The following is a 26,912-nucleotide window of genomic DNA, read 5'->3' on the forward strand; positions in this document are numbered from 1 at the left end:
GCAATGCCATCGCTATTTGGAATGCTCTCTCTTGTGAGGTGTGGCCTACACTGATGTTGTACAGCTTTTGTTGGCAGATGAAGATGCGCCTCCCCCTCCAGGTATTTGGAGATGGGTAGGGCAAGATGAAGTTTTAGTGAACCCTCTACTGTTTTGGTGTTCTGCTGTTCATTTGTTTTCTGTAATACTTTTATGTAGCCCACCCTTGGGTGAAGGGCGGGTTCTCATTATTATAATTGGTATTAGCTTCATTGCACTTATATCAAACCTTTCATCCAAGGAGCTCAAGTGCAGTTCATCCTCCCTCCCCATTTTATCCTCACAACAGCCCTGTGAAGTAGGTTAGTTAGAGAGACAGACAGACAGACAGTCTGTCCCAAGATTACCCTGTGAGTTTCATGACCAGGTGTCTTCCTGGTCTTCCTGGCCCTAGTCCAACACTCTAGCTGCTACTATCCCACTCTTGCTCTCTTATAAGCACTGGGTTGCATTCAATGTTAGTCCTACTCAGAGTAGACCTATTGAAGTTAGTTAGCATGATTAACTTAGGTCGACTAATTACAACGGGTCTTCTCTGAGGATGTCTGATATTGAATACAAGCCACCATACATAAATTATGTCACCCATACTTACATCAGAACAATCTATGTTCTGCTAGGTCTCCATAGCCCAGTATCGCAAGTTGGGAGTGGTAAGACACACTGAGAGGGCAGTAGCCAACCTTCTACCCACTTCATTGAAGGGCTGCCCCACTTGGCCTTATCAGAGTTCTTCAGTAACTCTGGTTCTTCAGTAAACAGCTGAACCCGTTAACAGCAACATCTAGAAACCAAGAAACTGGTTGAAATTCGGCCCTTTCTTTTCTTGGTAGTAAGTAGTTGGCTGTTCAGCAATGCCCTGGAAACCCATAATGGAAAATACGACTTTCTCCTTTATGGAGCTTGTTCAATGTCCAGAGTAGGTCAGTAGTGAAGGAAAGCAGTTAGCCATCTGTTGCAGATGGGAGACCGTCTGTTGGGAAGTCATACTTTGCTATAGATTAACACTAATGGAACTTCCGGCACATATGGGAATTTGAAGGGCTAGAGCAGAACTGAACATTGTCTGATGCTTAAACCAGAGGGAGGGAGCAATGTCTTTTAAGAAACATTAGCATTGTTTGACAGACTTTGTGAGCTTCTACGTGCATTGGCTGCAGTAAGGAAATGGTTGTCCGTACGAAGAGGCAGTACAAGTTCATTGGGGAAGGGGTTGAAGATGGAATAATTATTCTGAAGTATGGATCTGTATCTATCATAGCAGACCAAAACATACGCCTCAGCCCCAAGACTTTTTGTTAAGGAGACTGATTGTATTTCCCCAGCTCCTAATCTGGCCCAGATATGCTTATATATTCACTTTGTAATTGAAACTCAAGCCTGGTTTATACAAGTAGCAAAATGGAGGCGGTAGAGTGGACTGTGTCACTTCAAACTGCAGTTGTGCTCTCGTGTACAAAGCTATCAGTTTAACTACTGCACCAGGTAAAAAGGTTCAAGCCCAGCCTGCTTCCTACTGTACCAGGTTTCAACTATTTATTGAAAAAATAAATAAATTGCTGGTCAGTATTCAAAAATGTGATCTCTCCCACATTCTACCTACAGCCTGAAATCTATAATGCATTGCATGTGAAGACCAGGGTTTGGAAATATTGTAGGAAAAGTTCAAAAAGCACGTGTTCTTGGTGTCACAGAGTACAAAATGCAAAGTGTTGGTTTTTATGGGAGTGTAGGATTGCAGAGCATACTTTCTGGAGCTAAGTACACCGGGACCATTGTATAACATGGCCATAAAAGACATGCAATTTGTACTTCAGTTCTTAGCAGGAAAGTGATCTGCAGAGTGTGCTGTCTTCCACATATGTTGCAGTATATCTTATCAGTCTTCTATCATTTGTCAGAATAAAAGTATCGCTGTAGTACAGGAATGAGGAACCTGTGGCTCTCCAAATGCTGTCAGACTCAACTCCCGTCAGCCCCAGCCAGCATGGCCAATGGCATGATGGGAGTTGTAGTTCAACAAGATCTGGACTATAGTAGTCCTTGCTGGCTGTATCAGTGGTTTTAAAGAATCGCTGTACAAATTAGAGGTGCACCTCAAAAATTCCTGCATCAAGGAAGTTTCTGTGAGCCCATGACATGCAACCATGTTGGACAGCCAAAACTTGCACCATTCCTCTAACATGGACAAAGAATTGCCAATGTACATGGTAGAGGCAACACTTCTTGCTGAGCCTGACACTTTACCTGCAAGGCTTTGATGATTTCCCAGTTGGGAATTGCTGTGCTGGGAGAAAGAAAAGAAAGCATTACACCAAAATAATCCTGTCATTCAAATTGTACGTATTGGACTACATTGTACATATATTAGAGGCCTTGAGAATTAATTTGTTACAACAGGCTTACCTGATGTCTACTGTTTAGGGCTAGAGGAGCACAAACCATTCTAGCTTTGGAGTCATGAGTGCGAGGGGAAGCTCAGAAAAAGAAGATGTGGGTCATCAAAAAGCTGTAAGAAAAGCAAGACTGATGATAACCTGGGAAACAAATTCATAACACAGTGAGATATCTGCTGCAAGGAAATCATGTGCTGGTAGTATCAATTGCTCTGTGTTTTAATTTTTAAGAAATGCATGTATCTTGCATATATGCATTACACATATCCAATATACTTTTTAAAAAGGAAAATGAAAAACTCAGATTCACATGACAGTCTCTGTTTCTTATTGCAGTAAACTGTGTTTTAAATATATATATGTCTTCTGACATTGGGTTCCCAGAGGTTTCACATCCAGTAAAATAATAAAGGCAGCACCTGCTTAATTTCAGCAATGACACTGCACCTGGTGTTCTCAGTCATGGGTTCTATAAAATCCCTTGCTCAGTAGTTACTACCAGGTAGAAGGAAGCCCAAGTCTAAGCATAATGCAAATCATAGCAGACAACTGTTTATACAGTAATTCTACTGTACAAAAGTTTTATTTATTGTTCTCAAAAAAATATGGGGGTGGGATTAAGATTTACATGCAGTGCTGAAGAACTGTTGCTAGTTCCCTAAGGAAACGGCGCTAGCTGAGATTTAAGTTTCTATCCTTTGATGGCTCAGCTCACTCTGCACCACTGCAGTCCTGGGTTAGACCTGCAGCAATGCTGGTATACCTGCTGCTTTGCAGGCAATGTGATAAGCCTTATCCTCAGTCCCCAGGTCTATGTCGGGTTTCTTGCTGAGAAGTGGTATAATGTTCACATGCATTTCCATTTCACTCTCAAGGAAGATTATAATCATGCAATCATGAAACAGTCCAAGGCTCTCCCAAATCTCCGAAAACAAACATTGAAGATGCCTTATTCAAGTGCTCTGGGGTGGGATGCCTAATGTTTTACTGCTACTTTACATCTATCTGGTGCAAGCCGTGTGCTGAATCTTAAAACTGAAGAGGCACAGTCCCAACACAGAATGGTTGCAGGAACATTGAGACAAGCCAGTGAAAAAACTTATGCTGAGGAAGAGGAATTCTGCCCCTGAAGAATAATAATTATGCAAATCCACATCCATTTAAATATATATAAAAATTGGCTTAATTGAATAATGCTAGTTAATACTACTTTAATGCATGTACTAAATCTGTGATGGATCACTTCTCCAGACCTGCCTTCTGGATAGTGATGGTTCAGTGCAAATGCTGCTGCCGTTTTCAGGAGTCCTTAACCCAAGAGCTGCTGGTTACTTGAGAGTATCCTAGTAATCAGTTTTCGCAGAAGCACACAAATATACAATCAGCAGACTTGCAGCATGTTTCTTAATAGTGGACAGAACACTGGTTTTGTCAAAAAGCCATTGCATGATGAGGCCCAGAGACCACCCTGTCCCCATGGTGAAATAACCAGACAAAACACAGTATATTGATTTATGGGATAAATTAAGGCCACAACTTTATTGGTTACAGATGTGAAAGTTTTACAATAGGCACTGGGTGAAGCCACCACTAATCCACTCCAGCCCGTCTGCTGAAAGTGGGGCTGAGGGTAAACCCAACCAGGAGGGGTGCCCTATGACTTACATCACATAGGGGTGCCCCCCAAGGGGTGCCCATTCGATCCTTTTAACAGGATACCCTTTACCATGGAGGGGCAGGTGGAGGCTACAACCTCCCCTCCATCCAAATCTAAGCCTATCCAGTGCCTATCCGCATCCAATTACAAAATGTGAGCTTTGTTTACGTTTCTGCCTGGGTTACATGGACTGGATGGGTATGAACTGAATTTCCCATAGTGTGAGACTGAGGAGAGTACGTGAGAAAGCTTTCTAGAGTAGCATCAGCTGTTGCCATCTCCACAGCAGCCCACCTTGGAGATCCATTGGAGATCTCTTGCCCCAGTTGGAGTCTGGAAGAGTTGTAGTTCCCAAGTTTGGGAAGAAACAAAGGATGCTGCTTTGTACTGAAATCATGGGTCTTTCCCAGTCCTACTTAGAGATGCTAAGGATTGAACCTAGGACCTTTTGATGCAAAACATGTGCTCTGTCACTGAAATACACCCTTCCCCCAACTAATGACCATTTAACAGTGAACAAGGTAGGTTAGGTGGAGGGCTTCTCTTTGGCAATGAATGCTTTTCTTCTTCTTTTTAAATTCATTTTTATTGAATTTTCCACTTTAACAATCCAATCCAATCACATTACTATTCCAAATTATACATATCAAATAATCCAAATATTCTGCCAAATTATAAATTTTGAATAGGACTTCCCATGCTTCAAGTTCAGAGTTGAATGCTTTTCAACTTAATTGAGAGTTGTTTATGAAAAGGGTACTAAGTGGAGATTTTTTAAAAAAAATCCACTTCAGCAACCCTTCAAAAGATAAAGATTTTTAATCACTGGGAAAAGATATAAATGGAGTTAGCATCCATCTGTCTTGAGAGACAAGAGAGTGTGCCTCCGGGGGTGAAATCTATCCACTGCATTAGCAGCACTGAAGTGCGAAGCCTGGGCAGTGTGTATGGATGTCCTGGGTTGCCCAGACAACAAGACCCCTCTCTTAGCCTTGTGGTCCAAAGGAAAGCAAGGCAATACATTTGGCACCAGCTTGGCTGCAAGAGTTGCTGGAAGAAGGTGTGCAAGGCACCATCCAAACACCTTGGGGACTCCACTCTGGATTTGTGTAGGGTTTACGCCTTAGCCTTTTCTTCTCCCGAAGATGTCCCACAAGGCTGCTGGTACATATATTAGGGAAAGTGAAGCGTGGCACTGATGAAGCACCTCCATTATTAACAAAATAGCCTTAGGAACAATAATATTGATATTTGGAGAGAGGGAAATCAAGCTGTCAGAGAAGAATATACATTTTGTTCAATATCATACTATTTGCACTCTTGCAGAGACAATATTTTGACCTCATAGAAAGTGGCAGGCCATATGATGAGTAAAACAGAGATTCTGTTTCTGATCGTGTGTCTGAAATGACAGACGGGCAATGCCTGGGGTGGAGTAAGAGAAACACATAGTGCTTCAATGTAGTACTTCAAAATGAAGACCTCTAAAGGTTTGGTGCTAACTCAGAACTTTTCCCAGGGCAATATTGTTGCAGGCTCATTGGGATTTGAATAAAGTCTTTCTGCACACAGTGGCTTAGAAAATATCACCTTATGAAGAGAGAGTAATAACAGAAGGAATGCTTATCAAGGAAACTGGGAAGCAGAACATAAGCAATCTTGCTCAGATATTGTTGGGTAAGAAAGTTATTTTCATAGAAACTGGCAGTGGGGGGAAAGGTAATTACTAAAATAAAAAGCAGGCTGCAGTCCTATATGCACTTACCTGAGACTATGGTTTACTTGCACTTACCTTCTGCGTAGGCACACATAGGGCTGCACTGTAAAGTAATAACTTACATTATATAACGGAAGAGCTCTTACCAGAGTTTTTCCACACTTTATGAAAAACTTACTCCTCCAAAATATTGCCTGCTGTTCGTAATTACTAATACTGAGAGATCAGAAGCTCAAGAGATTACCCGTGGACTAAAAAATAATATATATTTGGGCCCATTTGGCTATCTGGCAAAATTTTATTAGCGGGTTTTTCCAGTCATTGATCTGTCCAGTATTTTTTGGGAGCTCTAGAAACAGGAGGAGGACAAAAAAATTGGTTGGCTCTGCTTGTTGTTGGCTCTGGCTCTGCCCATTATGGGTTTTCCCTGTCTTCTGCCCTACCAGTCCCAATCAATGGGTACCAGCCACCACTGTCTCAGTAAGATTTCTCTTGGATGCTACCGTCATCAATTGGATGGCACAGCCATCAATAATCTCTTGGATGGCACAGCCATCAATAATGAATGTCTTTAATCCTTTTTTATTATCAATGCTGATTATACAGGGCCATTTCTCTACAGAATTTGTTATTCAATGTGATTTGCTATGTAAAACACACACACACTGAATTAATCTCACAAAGCAGTCTTAACTGAAGTATTGGCATAATAGCCAGAGGAATTTTACAGCACTGGTCCCTTTATTGGTTCAGAAAAACTCAACACTTAGTGAAAATCAAGGTTGTAGTGGGGGGGGGAGTTGTTTCGGTGATGAAGTAGCTGAGGGATTTTACTTTGTGTTCCCTTCTAAATAAATATATTGATCCAGTTACTCTGAGATACCCAAACTTGCCTCACAGCATGGGTGTGAAGCTACGATACAGCACCTCCTGCTATATTTATAGATCTATGTTTTTTTCCTGTTCTGTTTTTCTCACCAGTGTTCTTGATAACTATACTTGTCGTGGAAGGAATTGCTGTGGCCCAAAAGACTCAAGGTACTTCTCTGGAGAACGCTTGCTGTAATTACATGTCGGTACATAAAAAGTTTGACTTTTTAAAAAAGGCAATTTTAAATGTTGTTCCTAGCTTATTATCCTTGTTAGTTAACTGACATTAAGCTGGAGGGACCCAATTCAGATGTTACAGGGAACTCTGGCTTAATGTGAACCAGGATCTCTGCACTGAAGCTGGTGCACAATGAGAAGAGTGAGGAGCTTGTGGCCACAGTGCATATCTGGGGTGGTTTTGTGACAAGCGCGACCATAGAGATTGAAGAACAAGAACTCTCAATTCAACACACGTTCACATGCATATTGTTGTTAAAGGCCTATGCTAATTAACTTTTTTGCAAGGCAATGCTGTGTGTGTTAATTGCTCCCCGAGTAAGAAGCATTCGTGGGGGGAAAGTCACTGCTGAGTAATTAGCACTTGGCTTGCTTTCTTGGAAATAAGTTGACATTTAAGCCTTTTTGCATGATGTTTATATGCATTATATGTACCTTTGCCTTCAAAGCTTCTGTCTTTGGGGAGGAAGAGCAGATTGCAGTCCTTTCCTGTAGAGAAAAGAAACAACTAGCTGAATTCTTAATTTTTGGATGGGTTTAATTTTTTTTCTAAAGGTGTGAGCATTCAAACATGGAACATATACATTTTTTGAAATTCTAGAAATCTTTGAGGAATTGTCTAGGGAACAGAAGTCTCAGTTATGGGCTCTGCTTACAACACTGCCCATTCTTTTCAGCATGCTGCCTTTCCACCTCTGAGCAACCGTATTTCCCTCTGAGTGTCAGCATGGATTTGCTCTGGCAATCTTGGAGCCCTTTCTGTGGGATTGGTCTAGCCCATGGGTAGGCAAACTAAGGCCCATGGGCCAGATCAGGCCCAATTACCTTCTGGATCCGACCCATGGACGGTCCGGGAACCACCGCATGGATCGCCAGTGCATTCATTCTTTCCCTCTCCCTCCCTCGGTGCTGGCACCTCCTCCCCCTCCTCCCTCCCTCCTCCTGACTTCTCCCCGCCCTGCCTAGAGGAGGAGGGGGGCTGGGCTTTGTTGGTGCCAGCATCAGCAGCAGTGCTCAAGCAGCCGCCATTTTAAGCAGCCCCTCTCCAGAGCCCATTTGCACGCTGCTCATTGTCCCTCCGCCGCCAGCCCCTACCACTCGCAAGACACAGGTGAACAGCCACTGGGGCTTGTGGTGCTCTTGCATCATTTCCCCCCCAAAAATATAGTCCGGCCCCCCACAAGGTCTGAGGGACAGTGGACCAGCCTCCTGCTGAAAAAGCTTGCTGACCCCTGGTCTAGCCTTCAAGAGCAAACAGTTTTAAGAAACAAGCACTTTCCCTTTAGAGATATGCTCACATTTAGTGTGGTTTTGAGATCCTTGAGGAATTCGATCTTTGCTCATTCCGATTTAAACTGACCTTATCCTCATGTCTCAGACTAATGGGTGGTTTTGGAACTTGGTTACGAACGAGATTTTGCACTTCTCTAAATGTCACAGACTTCGTACCAGTACCCAGAGCTTGCCTTTCTGAGGGGGATTGTTGTTTGTGGAGGTATCCTGGAATTATTATGAATTGTTTTCTTGTGTTTTCTTCTGAAAAGGTGGGCAGCATATTGGAGGTAACCGCTTAGCAACTACCCAGTGTAGCGACTGGGTACGGACAAGCAACGGAGGCCACTTCGCTTCACCAAACTTCCCTAATTTCTACCCACCCAACCAGGAGTGTGTCTATATTTTAGAAGGTATTGACATTGTTGTTTACATCTTTGTGTACTCCACTGATGAAAGTATGTGTGTTTAAAACATCTTAAGCACAACTTAGTGACATCTAAATAAAACAAAATCCAGAAAGTATTGGCAGGTGTCTGACAACACACCAGAGCCGCTGCCAGCCCAAGCTGGGAAAGAGGCACGTAGCTGCCGCCGTGGCCTCATGTGCCTCTTTCCCCAGCTTGAGCTGGCAGTGGCTCGGGCTGTCCTCTTTTTTGTTCTACAAGATACGGCAGCCCTATTTTTACCTATTGTTGATTTTAATTATCTTGTGGATGTTTTTAAATAACTCTTTATTAATAATTTTAATGTTTTGTTTCATATTTTTGTTATCTGCATACAAGCAGTATACAATTTTGTTTAAATAAATAAATAGCAACTGCAGAACTTTGTCGTTCTCTCTTTCCCTGCCACCATCCAGTAGAAATTGCTTCTCTGAGGGCAGCATTTGCATTTCAGGGGGAGCTTCCATTGGTGCCAGTGAAGGGTTCCCTTGAAATATCAATACTACCTGTTCTAGCCAGACTATGATAGGGAGGGTGAGAGTTAAACTTCTAAACAGGACTAGAATAATTCATGGAAAGATGGGTTAATTATTCTCTCTAATACCCCAAGGAGATTATAGTGAGTATTCTGGAGGTGGGGATTAGAGTTTCAGAGGTTTCAAATATCTTTCAACAAATATTGATATCATTGGGAAGAAAACCAGGGAAACAACAGTCCAGGTATCTAGGCAACTATTGAGTAAATAAATCACTTGGACTCTAAATGAAAATACCACAAAGCATTAAACTAAGCAAGGGCAGTGGGTTTTTTTTATCATTGCTACTATGTTGTCTGAGATACACATACATACATTATTCTCTACCGACTTCAAACACTGATACAGGGAAATACTCTTCATTCACATGCAGCCCCCATACCGCAATGAATCCCATATAGAAAACACAACCATATCCGGATATCCAGTCACATTAAATCAGTTGTTGTTGGCATTTGTCTGTCTCAAGAGACAATAGAGGAATGCACCCATCAGGGCTAAAATCAGACCATTGAAGGGTTACAGCGCCTGCTGTGGCTATACGGGAGAGACATGTTTTATTGCAGCTGAGGCAGATAAAGATATCCAGTTTCAATGTTACAGGTGCACAATGGTTATGGTTTTCATGAAAATGAGCAGTGTGTTCTGGTCATTACTCTCTCCTCTGTTCCTCTCCCACTCCTCTTTACTACACTGAGTCAAATCCCAGAAAAGGCATTAGGAGTGATGCTTGCACAAAGTTTTTGTTGCAAAGTAAGTTTGTGTGTGTTGTTTTTTTAAGGATTATTGTCTTGACCAGAGAAAATCTTATCTTTCCACTGCAGGAAATAATGTGGAGAGACTGAGTTACAGCATCCTATGTATTTCTGGCATTAAGTGTGGCAGCAAAGCTCATCTTTTCACAACAACCATTTCCTTTTCTTTCATCATGAAAGCACCAAAATTGTACCCAAATGTGGACTAAATGCATTGTGATCATTTTCAGATATGGGGGCATGTTGTATTGCACATGTGTGCACATGCCACATGACCTGGGCAACTATGAAGTGCATCATGCCAGGATGTGGCACGGGACCTCTCTAGAGCAGCCTTTTCTGCCAAAGTACAACCAGAGCAAGACCAGAAAGTAAGAATGCAACTGAATGTTGTAGGGGTTTTACCTGAACCAGAAAAATGGAAGGACTTCCTTCATCAGACAGTAAAGGAGGACCATGCCTGATTTTTCATGTCTGAAGAAATCAAGATTCTCATTGCATCTCTAGCAGCCACGGAATGGTTTACCTGGCTGCTCCTTACAAATCGCACCTGCCTTGAGCCTGGGAAATCACATGCTACACCAATATCCCATGCACTTACAGGATGTAGCATTGTATCATCATTTGCTGGGCGTGCAAAGATGACACCCTGGTCCAGATGGAATGTTCTGTCAGATATGGCTGATGTACCTCTAAGACTAGTGTACGGGCCCCATTTAACATTCCAGAAGAAACTATGCATACCATTTGAGAGGTTCATCAAACAGGTCTATAACTGAACAAGCAGGTGGACAGATCTGGACAAGACAAGAAAGAAGATGTTTTCAAATTGGAAACATCAGAAGCTGCCTTATACCAAATCAGACTATTGGTCCATCTAGCTTCGCATTGTCTACACTGACTGGCAGTGGCTTTCCAGGGTTTCAGGCAAGGGTCTCTCACAGCCCTACCTGGGACCTTCTGCAAAGGAGATGCTCTGCCACTGAGCTTCAGCCTTTCCCTCTTTATATGAACTAGGGTGAGCTTCTTTTGAGTAGCATGTAAAGAAGGAAGTCCACCATCGTGGTTGCATCAGTGGTGAGGCACTATTTTCAAGGCCTGCCCTTGCTTCCCCTATACAGTAAGCTAGGCTGGATTCAGATGGATGTTGGACTATTTGAGCCTTTCTGGCCAATAATCCCTTAACTTCCCTGACTTCTTATGAACTGTCTTGTGACTGCATGAAACGGGGTGGGAAGAGCTACAAGTGAAAAAAAGCTGGACTTATGCACTGCACTCTGCTCTTGTGAGGGGAAATGCTCCAACAATTCAGTTTGATCATCTGAAACAATCTTGGATCAGCACTGATTTTTAACAAATGAAAAACCGAAGCTACTTTTCCACAACATATTATCCAAATCTCTGCTTGATTCTATGACCCTGATATGCAACGAATAGACACATTACTTTGTGCATGTATATTATGCCCAAAATGTCTAAAAATTATAACTATATGATTCTCCAAAGCTATCCTTGTGTTTTTAATGACTTCCTTAACTGGGACTTCAAGAATGGTGTTCATATAATCTTACATTCACTATGTGTTGTACCATGCTCAAATATTGAATTGGCTGCGCATGTGCATCACCACACTGAGCCATATCTCAAAATGATCACGATGGATTAGTTCACATTTGGCATTTAAATGAAAAAGCATGTCTGTTACACCATTCACTGTGTTATACCATGCTCAATGGGTTGTGCATGCTTAAAAGTGTAATACCACAATACCCCACGATACTCATGATGCATTGGTCCATGTAGTGTGACTTTGGTGCTCATATGAAAAAGTACACAGTTGTTACGTGACTTTCTACTGTATGTGTTATACCATGCTCAGATTTATTGAATCAGTTGCAGCATGTCCCCCTTATCTGAAAATGATTACTATGTATTCTTCCACATACGGTATAAATTTGGTACTTTTCTGGAACACTGTGAAAAAATAAATCTTATGTTGCCATACTAATGTATTAATTAATGTTATAATTATATAGAATTTGGTAATTCATCTCCATGTTATTTCCTGCGGTGGAATAATGGGTTTTCTGGTCAATGAGTTGTTCCTTTAAATAAATAAATGAAAACCTGAAAACAAAGCCCGCTTTCCACATTGCAACAAAACAAAACAAAAAGTGCAAACTTCGCTTTTTACAGTATCTATCTCCAAAGCTGTATGTGCAAACCAGCACTTGTGGTTTGTTTGAGAGCTTCTGCTAGAATGTGAAAAGTGAACAGTAAGCCAAAAACAAACCCTAGCTTCCCCTTATGTTTGGAGAGAAACAACCTGCAAGCACCATTTCACAGACAACCCTAAGCCAGCTTCTGGTTTGTTTCCAACATGGTGTGGCTAAGGAGAATGGGGGAGAAGCAGAAGTGACTTGTCAAGAGTCGCTTCCTGGCATATGGGTTACTGTTGCTTACCAGCAGGGGAAGAGATGAAGCAGCAAGGGGGTCAGTGAAGTGCAAACATACCAGCAGAGCAAATCCAGTGCTCATGCTGGTTCGTTTGCACCATGCTGAACCTCCCCACTGCCTCTCCCCTTTCCTTTCTGAGAAACAACAACAACCCACCTGCTAGGAAGCGAGTGCCCTACCCAGCAAGCCACATCTGGGGTGGAGTGAAGTGGGCACTAATGAGCAGCATACCCCAGCACACTGCGCTCATTTATTTTTAACTATGGTTTAATGTGATGCACAAACCGGGCCTTTCTTTGAAGATACAAAGGTGGATACCAGGAGGTTCATTAGGATTTTTCCAAGCTGCGTCAGGCAAACCGAAGAAGAACAATGGCCTGGCTTTAATTCCCATAGACAGCTAAATGTCATGTTCCCAAAGTAAAACGTGTGGTGTCGCTTTTCTGAGCTTTCATACAACACAGAAATGAAGTGTTTCAGAACTTAATAGCTTCAGCATTGGAGGAGGGAGTATTGCAGAGCTAGAAAAACTGCCTTCCCTCTACAACCTCAACCTCCCATGCTCTATAATATGAAGAAGTTTTATTAGAGGAAAAAAGCAAAAGGCAATTTTGTCCTGCACCAGGAACACACATATACACCATGAGATGCAGCAATAAAGTGATCAGGTTTAAGCCTGGAAGCATATATTGTACAGCAGGAGAAAGTACCAAGATGATACTTTCTGTAAGCAGCTCCAGGAAGCACTACAAAGTCAGTTGGAACCCTAAACAAGAACAGTTTTGTTAGGGGCTGGAAATGCACTGTAACAGTTTGTTGCGGTTTCCCACTTGTCAGCAGTGGGGAGTTGCAAAATGGAGCCCCCATGTTCAGAGACAGTGTATCTCTGAAGTGGGAAAGAAAGCATGGAATCTTTTAATGATCTGCTGATGACTTTCCCAAAAGCAAGTTGTTAATAATACTAAATACAAGAGTAGACCCAGCTGGTAGTGTGAAAGACCACCAAGCAGAAGTTAATCAGGTCTGGCCCTAGATGGGAAAGTGTCTGGGAAAACTCTGCATGTACCACCCTGGGTTCAATGGTGGTGTATTTACAGGTATATAATGAATATAGCATGCCAGTACTGGATGAAATGGTACAGCCTATCTAACTGTGCGTTCTTGCATTCAGCTTTTTCTTCCAGAGATGTTTACATCCTCCACCTTGATGAACATTGCAATCTCATATTGAAACTGACACTTGAATGAGTCAGTATTTTGGAAGAAATCTTGAATTTCAGGCTGGCATGAACCTGCAATATAAACCAAGTGCTTTAATCAGAGTAATATCCTAGGTATTAGGTTTATTTCTGTTGATTGCTGGCTTGGTTACTTTGTTGCATAAATTGATGAGGTTTTGTTCTCTGTGTGTGTGTTTTTTGCAGCCTTATGAATTATTCATGTAAAATAGGTTAAAAATGGTGGGGTTTTTTAGAAAGTTACTGTGTGTTTTTTTTCTTTTTAAGGATTTCAGCATGGGACAAATTCCAGAATGAAAGCATCAAATCTAGAGGCAACCAACTCATGTGTCTCTAACACATGTCTCTAACACATGTGTCATTTGTGTGCATGTTCTGGATAATGTTTAGGCTGCAATCCTGTGCCCAATTAGCTAAAACCATTGAAGTCAGTCAGACTTAACATCTGTGTAGGCATCTTAAATTCTGTTTGTGAAGATATATATTTATATTCATGCTAGGACTGCAATACCAATGAACTCCACACCTATGCTGAGAAATACAAAACTTCACGTCTTTTTGGAAATTGTTTTAATTCATTGTTGCTGAAAGTTATATTGATCTAGATTGTTTTTACTCTGTCACAGCTGCCCCACGGCAAAGAATAGAGCTAACCTTTGATGAACCATACTACATAGAGCCTTCATTTGAATGTCGATTTGATCACCTCGAAGTTCGAGATGGACCTTTTGGTTTCTCCCCACTCATTGATCGCTACTGTGGTCTAAAAAGCCCTACTCTAATTAGGTCAACAGGGAGATTTATGTGGATAAAGTTTACCTCAGATGAAGAACTAGAAGGACAGGGATTTAAAGCAAAATATTCATTTATACCAGGTAAAAAATAAATATGCTTTTTCTTTCTTTGCTTGTTAGAGATTCTGCCCAACTGGTGTTGAATTTAGTTGGGTAAATCAATATTAACCCAATATATTTTGCTCAGAATTGGTTATTGTTGAAGGCTGCATATAAAAATCATGGAGCAGAACTTTCTTTTTAATGTTCTTGTGCTCATGACTGCAGGAGGGTAAACGCAGCTATCCAGTTTCAAATGTCAGAAGCAGAGATTTCAAACCAAGATTGTGAATGACAGGGTGCCTTGTAGGCCTTGAAACTTAAAATCATCCTTAAATGGGGAAATTGGCATTATCTGTCTCTTGTTCATTCACTTCACATACACATGTGGAAACTGGCATTTTATATACATCCACACACCATGCAGATATGATTAGAGTTGTGTGCATGTTCATTCTCCTTTCAAAGCTACAATTCCCAGAGTTCCCTGGGAAGAGGGACTGGTGGTTAAACGACTCTGCGAATTGTAGGTCTGGGAGGGGAATAGGGGCCTCCTAACAACTCTTGGCACTCTTTACAAATGACAGCTCCCAGAATGCTTTAGGGGAAGCCATGACTGTTTGGAGTCATATTATAGAGCTTGAAATGTAAGGTACATATGTAATTGAGTGATAAGGAACCTGTCTCCCCTCAGTTCAGTATCCTAGTGTACCATATTATTATTTTTTTGGCATCTAGAAGGTCCTTTTTTGAGACACGGGTGGCACTGTGGGTTAAACCACAGAGCCTAGGACTTGCCGGTCAGAAGGTCGGTGGTTCGAATCCCCACGACAGGGTGAGCTCCTGTTGCTTGGTCCCTGCTCCTGCCAACCTAGCAGTTCAAAAGCATGTCAAAGTGCAAATAGATAAATAGGTACTGCTCCGGCAGGAAGGTAAATGCCGTTTCAGTGTGCTGCTCTGGTTCGCCAGAAGTGGCTTAGTCATGCTGGCCACAAAGCTGTATGCCAGCTCCCTTGGCCAATAAACCGAGATGAGCACCGCAACCCCAAAGTCGTCTGCGACTGGACCTAATGGTCAGGGGTCCCTTTCCCTTTCCCTTTACCTTTAACAACTCTTGGCACCCTTTACAAATGACAGCTCCCAGAATGCTTTGGGGGAAGCCATGACTGTTTGGAGTCATATTATAGAGCTTGAAATGTAAGGTACATATGTTACTGAGTGATAAGGAACCTGTCTCCCCTCAGTTCAATATCCTAGTGTACCATATTATTATTATTTTGGCATCTAGAAGGTCCTTCTTTCTGTTTAAACCTTCAGCTCTCCCAGGCCAATCATTATGTTTTTTCTTCTTCATTACAGATCCTGACTTCACATACCTAGGAGGTATTTTAAATCCCATCCCAGGTCTAGTATTGCAGTACTAATCTCTTTTGCATATTAGATTTTAAAAATTTCTCTTACCTTTAATTTGACAGCACATTGTGTCTGCCTCGCTTTAGATTGCCAGTTTGAGCTCTCGGGAGCTGATGGGATTGTGCGCTCCAGTCAGGTGGAACAAGAAGAGAAAACAAAGCCTGGGCAGGCTGTGGACTGCATATGGACCATCAAGGCCACTCCAAATGCCAAGGTGGGCCCTCCAAATCATTCACTGTGTAATGAGCTCTCAGGTCATTAGTAACTGGGAATGACCATTAGTAATGGTTTGCATATCGCGTCTCGTTCATTTAAATTAATTACCTGTTGGTGGTAATGAGAAACGAAGACAGATGTTGGTTTCACAGACTGCTTCTGGTGCACAAAAAAGTGTTACTTTTTCAGACCCAATCTGCACCGTTCTGCTGTTTAGAAACCAACCATTATTGGTTGTGGGGGTCAAAAGATGGATATAAATATTTGAATATGGTTTCTTCCAACTCGGCTCCAGTGTCTGATTTATTTTTCCTCTTCGGCGCTACTATTCTTTATATTTAACATAGGTGTTGGTCCAAATGCATGGAAATCGTATTCTTTTATCAGAAAAATCCCTTTGCTATGGGGCCAGGCCAAGGCCAGCAGACCCATGAGGTGGGATGAGGCAGTCACCTCAGGTGGTGGATCTACCCACAACCACTGCTGCCTACCTCTTTTTACTCCCCAGGCTACCATGCATGCCAATGGGGGACATTTTTAGTTTTGCCCAGGGCAGCAAAACACCCTGGGACTAGCCCTGGGCCATGCTTACAAGCCAACTTACTCAGTTTAAAATACTATGCTGCGCAACATATTGGAAACTATTCACCAGTGCTTTAATGGACACCACTGTTACATTTTGTAACTGAATTTTTCTATCCAAACTTAAGAAGCTTTGCTAGGTAGCTCCTAAATTACATAAAATCTCATGGAATCTGGTTGGGCCAGGGTGGTTCTGCTATAGTTTTAATTTGTTTTATGATTCAGATCTATATTTTAATATTGCAGATTGTTGACTATTTGAGGGTACAACAAAATAGTCTTCACATTTACCAAATTGCATGCCTTGTTGTGTTATGTCAGGTTAAAGAAGACTGTAACCAGTCTAGCTTCAATATACTTATTCAAATCTTGGCATCTTTTTCTAGTTGACACCACAATGCATCTTCTCTACACAAGTCTATGATGGGAAATTATTTTCTTGGTTAACATTCAATAACATCTCCTCCCAATCTGTGGTTAAACTTGCAGATTAATTTGAAAAGGGCTTGATGCTGTGCATAAGTTTTCCCACAATTTAGATACCCAGAACTAGGTAGGACCATGACAACAGCATGCACATACATCCATAAACATTCTCTGGTACTTTTGTTTTGCTCTGTTTTGGTTTTTTAAAAAAACTATTTAAGAGTAGTGCATAAGGGAATATAAACAATATACTTGCTGTTCACATTGATTTGTGAATCTTAAAGCACTGTAAACTATTGACATCGCAGCTTGTATTCCAAGAGTGAGAAATCAAATTATATCCCTCCCAATTCATCTATATTTGAAATATCTGATGCTTATTTATAAATTTCATTGAATATTGCTGGAATGCATATCTTCAGTTCTGCGCTTATTGAATTGAATTATCTTCCTAACTAGCAGTGCTTTGATTGGATTATTTATGGTGTATCAAGCTCTAAGTGTGTCAGGATTCAAAATGCTACTGGGCTTATCTTGCTAAGGTTTGGGACCATGTGTTTTAGCACCTTACAGCTAAAATTCCATCTGGAAATAAATATCCATCTAATAACCAGACAGTACCACTGACAGGTATGCATGTAAATGCAGATGTGACTAGGTGAGTTAATGCTGTGAATCGTTTCAGGAAAATATATTTATTCTGTTTGTCTGCAAAAGTACCATGTTTATTTAAGCATGGAATGGCTGTTAGTCACTATTTTTTAAAAAAATCAGGTTTATTATGAGAATGAAGGGAAAGGAGTATAGCTGGAAATTGCAAGTTTATATTTATATATGCCTAAAATATATTTACAAGCTGTTTGCGCCTTTCATCTAAACGAAATGTGTAAACTTTTAAAATCGAAAATAATGTTTGCATATTTGGCTTGTAGGTTTTTTTTAATAATTATTACTTCTTTTAAAAGCTTTCCCCTGCCTCTTACCAACAGATATATTTGAGGTTTCTAGACTACCAAATGGAACATTCAAATGAATGCAAGAGAAACTTTGTGGCTGTGTATGATGGGAGCAGTTCTATCGAAAACCTGAAAGCAAAGTTTTGCAGCACGGTGGCTAACGATGTGATGCTGCAGACTGGAATTGGGGTGGTACGAATGTGGGCCGACGAAGGCAGTAGATTGAGCAGGTTCAGAATGCTCTTCACATCATTCGTGGACCGTAAGTGTACTGTAATGCATCCTTTTAGGAACTATGGCAAAATATTGTTTAGAACTTTAAACTCAGAGCTGTTTGCTGTTTACTCCATGAATGCACGGAATTGACAACAACTGCTTACAGACACTACTTTTGCTATATATTAGTGGGTGACTCCAAACCATATAAAATATCATGTAAGGCTCATCAGCTGGAATCTTTTAAGAGAAGGCGATTGCGAGATTCAGTTGTCATTTGCAAGCTTTGCCTTGCTATAGAACAGCTACACTTCTACAGTGTTGTGTTCTCTCTTTAGAGCGGGGCGGTTGACCTCTGTGTTTGGAAAAGTCCTGTTCCTTTATTTGTGGCAGAACTGCAGGATGAATAATTAATGTAGCTTTTAGAGTATAGAAGGAAACAGGGTTTCTTCTTTAACAGATTGGGCATTTTGAAACTGGAAGTCTATCTGAAATCATTGACCGCTTTGATCTAAATCTAGTCTTCAGTGCAGTCTCCTGGAAACTTTGGAGTCACTGCCTTCCTTAAACTAAGTCTCATAGTTAAGAACAGCTGGAAATAGCAAGAAGTGTAATTAACTTTAAATTGCATTAATGTGATACCTAATTGGTTGTTGACCTTAATAATCAGCTTTACACTTTAAGCCTCAATAAACAACAAGGCAAAAAGTGTTATAATTTAGAGAATATGACTCATAACTAAAAGCATGGGCCATTTTCAACCACTGACTAGGCTGGGGAAAGCACAGTAAAGAAAAATGCTAGAACACTTGTATTTACAACAAAATAATCCTCAAAATAAACGCCACCCAAAGATCATTGCCGGGGTGAGAGGGTAGAATAGCGCTGATATGCTGCTTTGAATAAATACTCTGTGTGCTTGTGTATGATTGATGCTGTACTTTAGTAGTCACAGCTGTGGGATTATTATGAATGTGCCACTTTGTAGCACGCAGAAGACTTCTTTCTTCCTTAAATTCTAAGTCCAATTATAAAGTGTGCAGCGTTTTTGTTTGTTTGTTTGTTTTTGTGTTTGTGGTTTTTTTGGGGGGGTTACTTAAGGGTACGCAGTACCAGCACCTTTCCCCCCCTGCACTGGTTAAAAGTGTGGCACCTACTGTAACAAGTTCATGGAGAGTACCGGCACCCTTTTTCCTAGAAGAAAAGCACTGGAAGTGACTATCTATCTATCACTCTTAAGTTTGGGTAACTCATAACTCTTTCCCCCTTTCTTCCTAGCCCCCTGCTCAGGCAGCACATACTTTTGCCATAGCAACATGTGCATCAATAATTCTTTAGTCTGCAACGGCATTCAAAACTGTGCATACCCATGGGATGAAAACCACTGCAAAGGTGAGTGTGTGTTGCTATGAGGGGCAACTGGGGCTGCCTGGCTTGTGCCTTCTGATCCCCCCCCATCTCTCAAATGAATCAAGGTCAGGTTCTGAGACCAAGATACTACGGTGGTACCTTGGTTTACGAACTTAGTCTGTTCCGCAAGTCCGTTCTTAAACCAAATCGTTCTTAAACCAAGGCATGCTTTCCCATAGCAGCGGGGGATTCAATTTACAAGTGGAAGCGAAACAGGTTCTGCTTCCAAGGCAAAGTTCACAAGCACCTACTTCCAGGTTTGCAGCGTTCTTAATCCAAGTTGTTCATAAACTAAGCTGTTCTGAAACCAAGGTACCACTGTATAAGCAAAAAAAATGAAATTTAATAGAATTATTCTCCCTAATGGAGATCAGCCTACCTAAACTTTATAAGGCAAAGTGCACATTAAACTTGAAGTGCAGTTCTGGATTATTTATGTATTAAGCTGCATTTTCTAGTTTGGTATCAATTGTGATTTGTTTCTTCACCTTGAAGCACCTTCATTTGAGTTAGTAAACCATACAGATGCACTTACAGTGCAACACTATATCTCTCTGCTCACGGTGACTCGGTTTCCTGTTTTATAGCTTAACAAAAATAAATCAGTCGCAGACCAGCTCTGGATCATTTACAACAATCTTTTTTCCTAACGAACCTCCAGCTTGCTAGCATGAATCAGTTCTAGTCAGGGTGGCCTTTTTACCAACAATTCTCTAGGCAACAATTATGATGCTTTTGTATATGTTGCCTGTGTCCTTTCAGTTCAGAAATCTGTTCTAGCGTTTGTTGCGTGGCTGGAGCCAAACACCATCCTCTGGGCTGAAATAAATTACTATTCATATTTTGTCTGTAGATGTGAATGGACTTTTCTTTTTAATACCCAAGAGATAATAATGTCACTATACCCCTTCTGAATATCTTATTTTATTCATGCTCATGCCTCTTGCCATACAGAAGAATGACCTTTTCTTCTAAAGCTTGCTTTTCAACCCCTTTCTCTCTTTAAGTAGCTAGATATATAAAATTACTACAATCCGCTAGTGCCATCTTGTGTGCTTTCATATGAAGTGCTCACATCACTTTATGGTTTTTGTCACGTGGTGTTAACTTTTAGCGCTTCAGGTTGTGGCCCATCTCTTCCCCCAACCCTCCAGTCATCAAAACAAAGATAAAAGGAGGAGAGGGCTGTCTGTGGCTACTAGCCATGATGGCTATTTTCTGTTTCCAGGATTAAAGGCAGCAATATTTCTGAATGCCAGGAAATCATGGGGGGGGGGGAGTGCTTTTGTACTCAGTCATGAAATCCTACTCAATATTGATCCAGAGTAGATTCCAGTGTATAGTTAGCAGAGTAACAACTTAAACACGTTGCAGGATTAAAAAAAGAAGAAGAAAAAAGACCAGAGGCAATTAATATTTCATCCAGCAGAGTATTACTGCTACTGAAGGCAAATGAGCATAATGGTCACAAATCCAATACAATCAGGATTGGCACTGTCCTTAAGAAATCCAGTTGCAGCAGACTTAACTTAAACTTACAATAACTTACAAAAAGTCTAAACCTTAACACTATATACAGAACACCGCACCAGAAAGAAAAGAGATAGAAAGAGAAAGTGAGACCCAGGCTCCTTCTGGCCCTACTTTTATAGTCAGCATGACCTTGCCTGAAAGAGATAACAGAACCAGTTTAAGTCAGCTGTACTCAGCTTCTCTGAAGGTATAACCTAAACATCATGAACCTTCTGCTTGTTTCTTTCACACAGAGAAGCTTCCAGAACCCTCTTGAATTAATTATAATAGGGAAGCTCAGATACTTTCTGCACTAAGAAATGCAAACTGACATACTCCAACCATTCTTGTTGGGTTCCCACAGACACCTGCTTGTCCACTGCAAGAACAGGATACTGGCCAATATGGGCCCATGGCCTGATCCAGAAGGCTCTGCATGTATTCTTATGTCGCGTTGCCCTCATAGTTAGTTGCCCTGCTTTCGACCATAGTCTCCCACATAAGCAGCTCCTATGTAAATAAAACAGTGAAGAAGTTGGTGCTGGTAGAAGCTGCACAAAGAACTTGTTATGTTTTAGAATTCCTGGGTTAAGATTACTCTGCTCCATGCCGGTTCAAGCTTGAGGAAACAGGGGGAAAGCTAGCAGATAAAACATGTAAAACAGCTCAGCAGCAAAAGCTGGATTTTTTTAAAAAAGCAGAGTGCATGGTTTTCTCCCTCTCTGTTGGGTGACAGACTTAATATTGGCATATGACAGTCTTAATGTTGCTTGTTGCTGCTTGGTTCCCTTTTTCTTTTCTTTTTCTTTAGAAAAGAAAAAAACAGGGCTGTTTGAGCAAATCACCAAAACCCATGGGACAATAATTGGGATTACTTCAGGAATCGTCTTGGTCCTTCTCATCATCTCGATCCTGGTGCAGGTCAAGCAGCCCCGCAAGAAGGTGATGGCCTGCAAAACCACATTCAACAAAACTGGTTTCCAGGAGGTTTTTGACCCACCTCATTACGAGCTCTTCTCACTGAGAGACAAAGAGATCTCCGCCGACTTGGCCGACCTGTCTGAAGAACTTGAGAACTACCAGAAAATGAGACGCTCCTCAACAGCTTCGAGGTGCATCCACGACCACCACTGTGGCTCCCAAGCCGCAACTGTAAAGCAAAGCAGGACCAACCTCAGTTCCATGGAACTTCCTTTCCGCAACGATTTTGCACAACCTCAGCCAATGAAGACCTTCAATAGCACTTTCAAAAAAAGTAGCTATACCTTCAAACAGGCTCATGAGTGTCCAGAGCAGGTGATAGAGGACAGAGTGATGGAAGAGATCCCTTGCGAAATCTACGTGAGGGGTCGAGAGGACGCTGCTCAAGGCTCATTATCAATGGACTTCTAATCTGCTTTTGAAGGTGAAATGGGTGTGTGTAAATATTATATAAATATAATGTATGTGAATGTACAAAAATGTACCATACGGAATTCGATGGAGACATGTGTATTCATTCTTTTTTTCATTTTTTTTTTAGCTCATTTATTTTAGGGTTGTTGTTTTTCTTTCCCCTTGAAAGAAAACTCTTCATAAATAATTTTTTCCTTGTGAACTGCCCATCTGCTTGGAGAACAGAATAACAGGTTTTGCATGAGGCTTCACACACACAAACACAAAGATATAAATTACTGTATACTCTCTCCCTTGCTTCATTCCTGCAGGTTCTTGGTCTTCGAGTCAAAAGCTTAATTACTCCCGTAATAATAAAAAATAAGTGGGTACAACACCATATAGCTTAACATCGAAAGCAGTTATCATATTTGTCAAATTGTAGCTAGAGTTATTGTGTTAAGTGCCAATTAAGACTCAAATGAGTTACACTGCATTCCATCTGGTTCATCTTGTCTAATTTTTATATCGCTGCCTTTTTAATTACTGACTCCTTAAAGCCCAGTCCTAAGGCTTTCTATGCCAGCAAATAAATGGTATACTGGCGGCTGCTTCTGGTGACAATGGGACAAAATTTTAAGGACATCATACCAGCACAAATATTCAAGACCTCCAAGTTCTGTGGGGGAAATGAATGAAATGGGTTTCTTGCCTTTTAAAAGCATTTTAATTTTATCTTGGAACTCAGTTCCTTCGGGAAAATAAAGTTTTTTGTCTTTGGCAGACAAAATCCATTGGTAATTTCAGCATCACACCAAATCTCTAGTTGTGTTAACATCCTATCATGCACTGATAGCACTTCGTGCTAAGCACAGGTAAGACATCACCACAACACTTGTTTGACGGTTATCAGAAAAATGTGTTAGCAACGTTTAGACCATGACTTGTATTATCTTCTTGCAGCAATACATCAGGGATTTCGAAAACTGCTGAAAGGCAATTTCTGCCATATTAACATGGTGCAAACGTTATTGTTGCAGGTACTTAACTGTGAAAGAATATTGGCCCGTGTCTTTCAAAAGATTTTCAGCAATGTTGGTGTCCTAAAGCAGTCTGAGCGTTCTTCCCGCACATGTCGTTGGTGGAATAAATAGCTTTTGCTTTCTTTTGGTGATGCAGGTTGTTGAGAAATACATTTCCCCCCCTGTGTTGCAAGAATTGAGATTACTCTGTATGGCAGAGCTGAGCCAAGCCCTAGGCCAACTTTTTTTATGATGTGTGTATTACATGAACACTATTTAAATTCATTACAAATTGTGTGGGATGCCTACTTACAAGTTAGATTCAAATGCCTTTATGAGGCTTTCCTCTGCAGGAATCTTGGTACCCTTGTTGTTGGAAGGTTCTCCAGTGCCACAATACTCAGGCTTCCCTGACCATCTTCAAAGGCAAAAAGCATTAATCTGCAATTGGTTACCATTCATTGAGCTCTTTCCCCACAAGTAGCACTGGTTACTAGTCAGCCCAAGCCATCAAAGCCCAGATGCCAACATGAATAAAATATTGGGGGGGAAGCAGGTAAGCCCAACCCCACATGATCATATGATACAGTGCATACACACCATTTGAATGGCAATGCCCATCAACTTTTTGGGGGGTGACTCCCCCCAAATATTTTATTGGGTGGGCCAAAGAGACCTCAGCCCCTAGGAGTTGGCTCCTATGCCATATGCTAATCTATAGAAATTGTAATGCAAAACATCTATCCTCTCTACTTGTTGCCTCTCAGAAAAGAACCTGAGATGATGTTGGACTTCAGTTCCCATCAGCCCCAACCAGCACGGCTGATGGTCAGGGAAGATAGGCATTCTAGTCCAACAACATCTGGAGGGCCACAAGTTTGTTACTGCTGCTCTAGACACAAGGTGTTCTCTCTATCCATTAGAAAGAAGGTTCTTTGAAGAATGTGGCTGGACTAGGAGCCAGAAATCCCACTTCTCTAGTGTCTTTGTCCTGCCTTGTCCTGTCATGGAATATTGTAAGTTGTGCTCCTTGACTTTAGGCCAAGGTCTGTTTGCAGGTCAGGCTGAAGAAAGAAGTATCACTTCACATTTTTGTAATATATTCTTAACTCTACAGGTATGGCTTCCATATTTTTATGATCAAATGGTTTATAAATGGAACTCTCCAACTTTTCTTAGACTTTGATATAACTCGACACTGTATGACCTATGTCCGCCACTCAAGCACCTGTACAGCAAACTGATTATCAGTGTGCATGTTAACAGCTATGAACTGCAGTGTTGCTACTTGTGAAGAACACCTGGTTTCTTTACCATCTAGCCTTTTATAAATCCACAGGTTTCTTAAGCTTTCTTTGTTTACATATCTGTTTTTCACTAAATGTGACCTTGCAACTCTGAGCCAATGGGCAATACCCTGTATTTTAAAAAAATGTATGATAAAGGAAAGTTACAAATTATTTGTTGTACTGACTTGCAGGCTGCTGTGTAACTGTAAGATACTTGCAATTCAAGTACTTGTGTTTTAAGACTACTGGGATTTTGTAAAGGTAAAGCGTAACAACTCAAGTCTTTAGTTTAGGGCATTCAGCCATTGCTGTTTTCCCCAAAATAAGAATGACCAAATAATTAGTTTTGTTCTTCTAGGAAAAAACTTGGTCACGGTTACTGTGTGGAATAATACAGTCCTAAAAATAGCATCATTCAGAAACGATTGCACAAAGATGTACAGCAAGGGTTTTTCACACAAGCAAGGATAGTACCTTCAGCATTCAGTGCAATAAGCACACACTATTTTGGTCATATTCTTTGGTGCAAAATAATCCCAAAGTGACTTCAATTTTCGGGTTCTGATATCTTGCTGGGTACAAGATTTTTAAACAGTGGGATTTTTAAATAGTGCTACTTTTGCAATCAACTGAGCCAAAGTAGACATGACATGGTCATCTGTAAACAATCTCCCAACAATCTTGTTCTTAAAAGCAGGTGTGCCCTACCTCTCCCAATGCACCTCCCCCCAAAAAACCTTGTCTTTTTCCAACTCCTGGACTATTTAGCAGCTTGTGAGGGGATTGCAATAAGAAAAAACAAGCATTACAAGGAGTAAAATACTTCCTCAGTGACATAGGGTTGGCCAAGCTGAATTTATCAAGTGCCAAGCCTATTTTATTAATCACGTTGACCTTATAATCTGTGATTTCGGCCTACCTGTGCGAAAGGTCTTCCTGGTTTCTGCAGTAGTTCTCTCAACACACAACTGGATTTCAGTCGCCTAATAGAAAGGAGAGTTGTCTGTTCCCTGGAAGTTTGCTTGCTTGCTGTGAGCAAGCTGAAGCTTTCAGTCTAACCACAAGACCATTTAGAACAGTGCAGCTCCATCTTAGCTGACTTAGTTTACATGGTTAGTAAAGGCAAACGTTCAAAAAGAGGGCAGCTTAGGTAACTGAGTGGAAGCAGTTGGTATAAAATGTAATCTCCAGGAACCTCCAACGATCTTAAGAGAAACTGTGTTGTGTTCTCTTCGAGCAATATATTTCACTTGGTACCCACACATTATTGGTACAAGAGATGCAGAAATGTTTTGTCATGTTGTGGAACGCTGAAAGCAAACGCTGAATCATCCCAATGTATGACAAGCAATTCCAAAGTGGATTACTACTTCTCTTTTTTTAATCTCGTCTGGTTGGATGAACCATGTAGTCACAATTCCCTTTTCTCCATTATTTTCCTAATGCAATCACTGTTCAGACCCAGCTGATGAGGGAGGGGAGAAGGGAAGGTATGGACAAAAGGGAGATCACAAATGCTGCATCAGCTAAATCTGTTTTCCATCTACTTCAGGTATTAAAATCATGAAAATTTTGAAATCCAGCTTCTCCTTTTCCCAGCATTTAGCTGTTGTCAGTAATCCAGGATGCAGAACGTAACGGCTTCATTGCCACAAGCCTTTATGATTCCACAAGACTGGACCATGAGGAGAGAAAGCAAAGACCTGAAAATATTGGCCACGTTTTCATTTAAATGTGTGCATTTTCAGGAGTCCTTTTAAGCTATAAGAGGGATGTGGGGTGTTTGGATATTTCAGAGAAAGAATGTTGCTGTCTTGAACTGCATTATTTTTAAGCACTATAGCACAGGTGTGCAACTGGGGTGCCTGATGCCTCCTGAAGCTGCCCCCTTCTCCCATCCCATCAGAGTTCCTTCCCTCCTGTTTGTTCCCTCTTTTCCTGGCCTTTAAAAGTGTGTTTCCTTCTTCCTATGCAGCTCCAGAATAATTGGAAGGTGCTGCTTTATTTGAGAAAAACAAGTGATACTTTGATGTTTTTTTTCTG

At 41.1% G+C, this 26,912-nt stretch overlaps 1 protein-coding gene across 2 annotated transcripts in view; it reads left to right on the top strand.

The window, feature by feature from the left end:
* Positions 1-25,040, top strand: part of NETO2 (neuropilin and tolloid like 2) — a 39,258-nt gene extending 14,218 nt beyond the window's left edge. The window contains exons 3-10 of one of the 2 annotated variants that reach the window (XM_082232936.1): positions 6,791-6,847; positions 8,461-8,601; positions 14,247-14,495; positions 15,813-15,857; positions 15,953-16,080; positions 18,080-18,308; positions 19,541-19,654; positions 21,996-25,040. In XM_082232936.1, the coding sequence (XP_082089062.1) occupies positions 6,791-6,847; positions 8,461-8,601; positions 14,247-14,495; positions 15,813-15,857; positions 15,953-16,080; positions 18,080-18,308; positions 19,541-19,654; positions 21,996-22,576 (1,544 nt within the window). In that variant the 3' untranslated portion in view covers positions 22,577-25,040. The remainder of the gene's footprint in view (positions 1-6,790; positions 6,848-8,460; positions 8,602-14,246; positions 14,496-15,812; positions 15,858-15,952; positions 16,081-18,079; positions 18,309-19,540; positions 19,655-21,995) is intronic. The other variant, XM_082232937.1, reaches the window with a different exon arrangement.
* The last annotated feature ends 1,872 nt before the right edge of the window (positions 25,041-26,912 follow it).

The sequence above is a fragment of the Podarcis vaucheri genome, assembly GCF_965113315.1.
Source record: "Podarcis vaucheri genome assembly, chromosome: 7".
Classification (NCBI taxonomy): Eukaryota; Metazoa; Chordata; class Lepidosauria; order Squamata; family Lacertidae; genus Podarcis; species Podarcis vaucheri.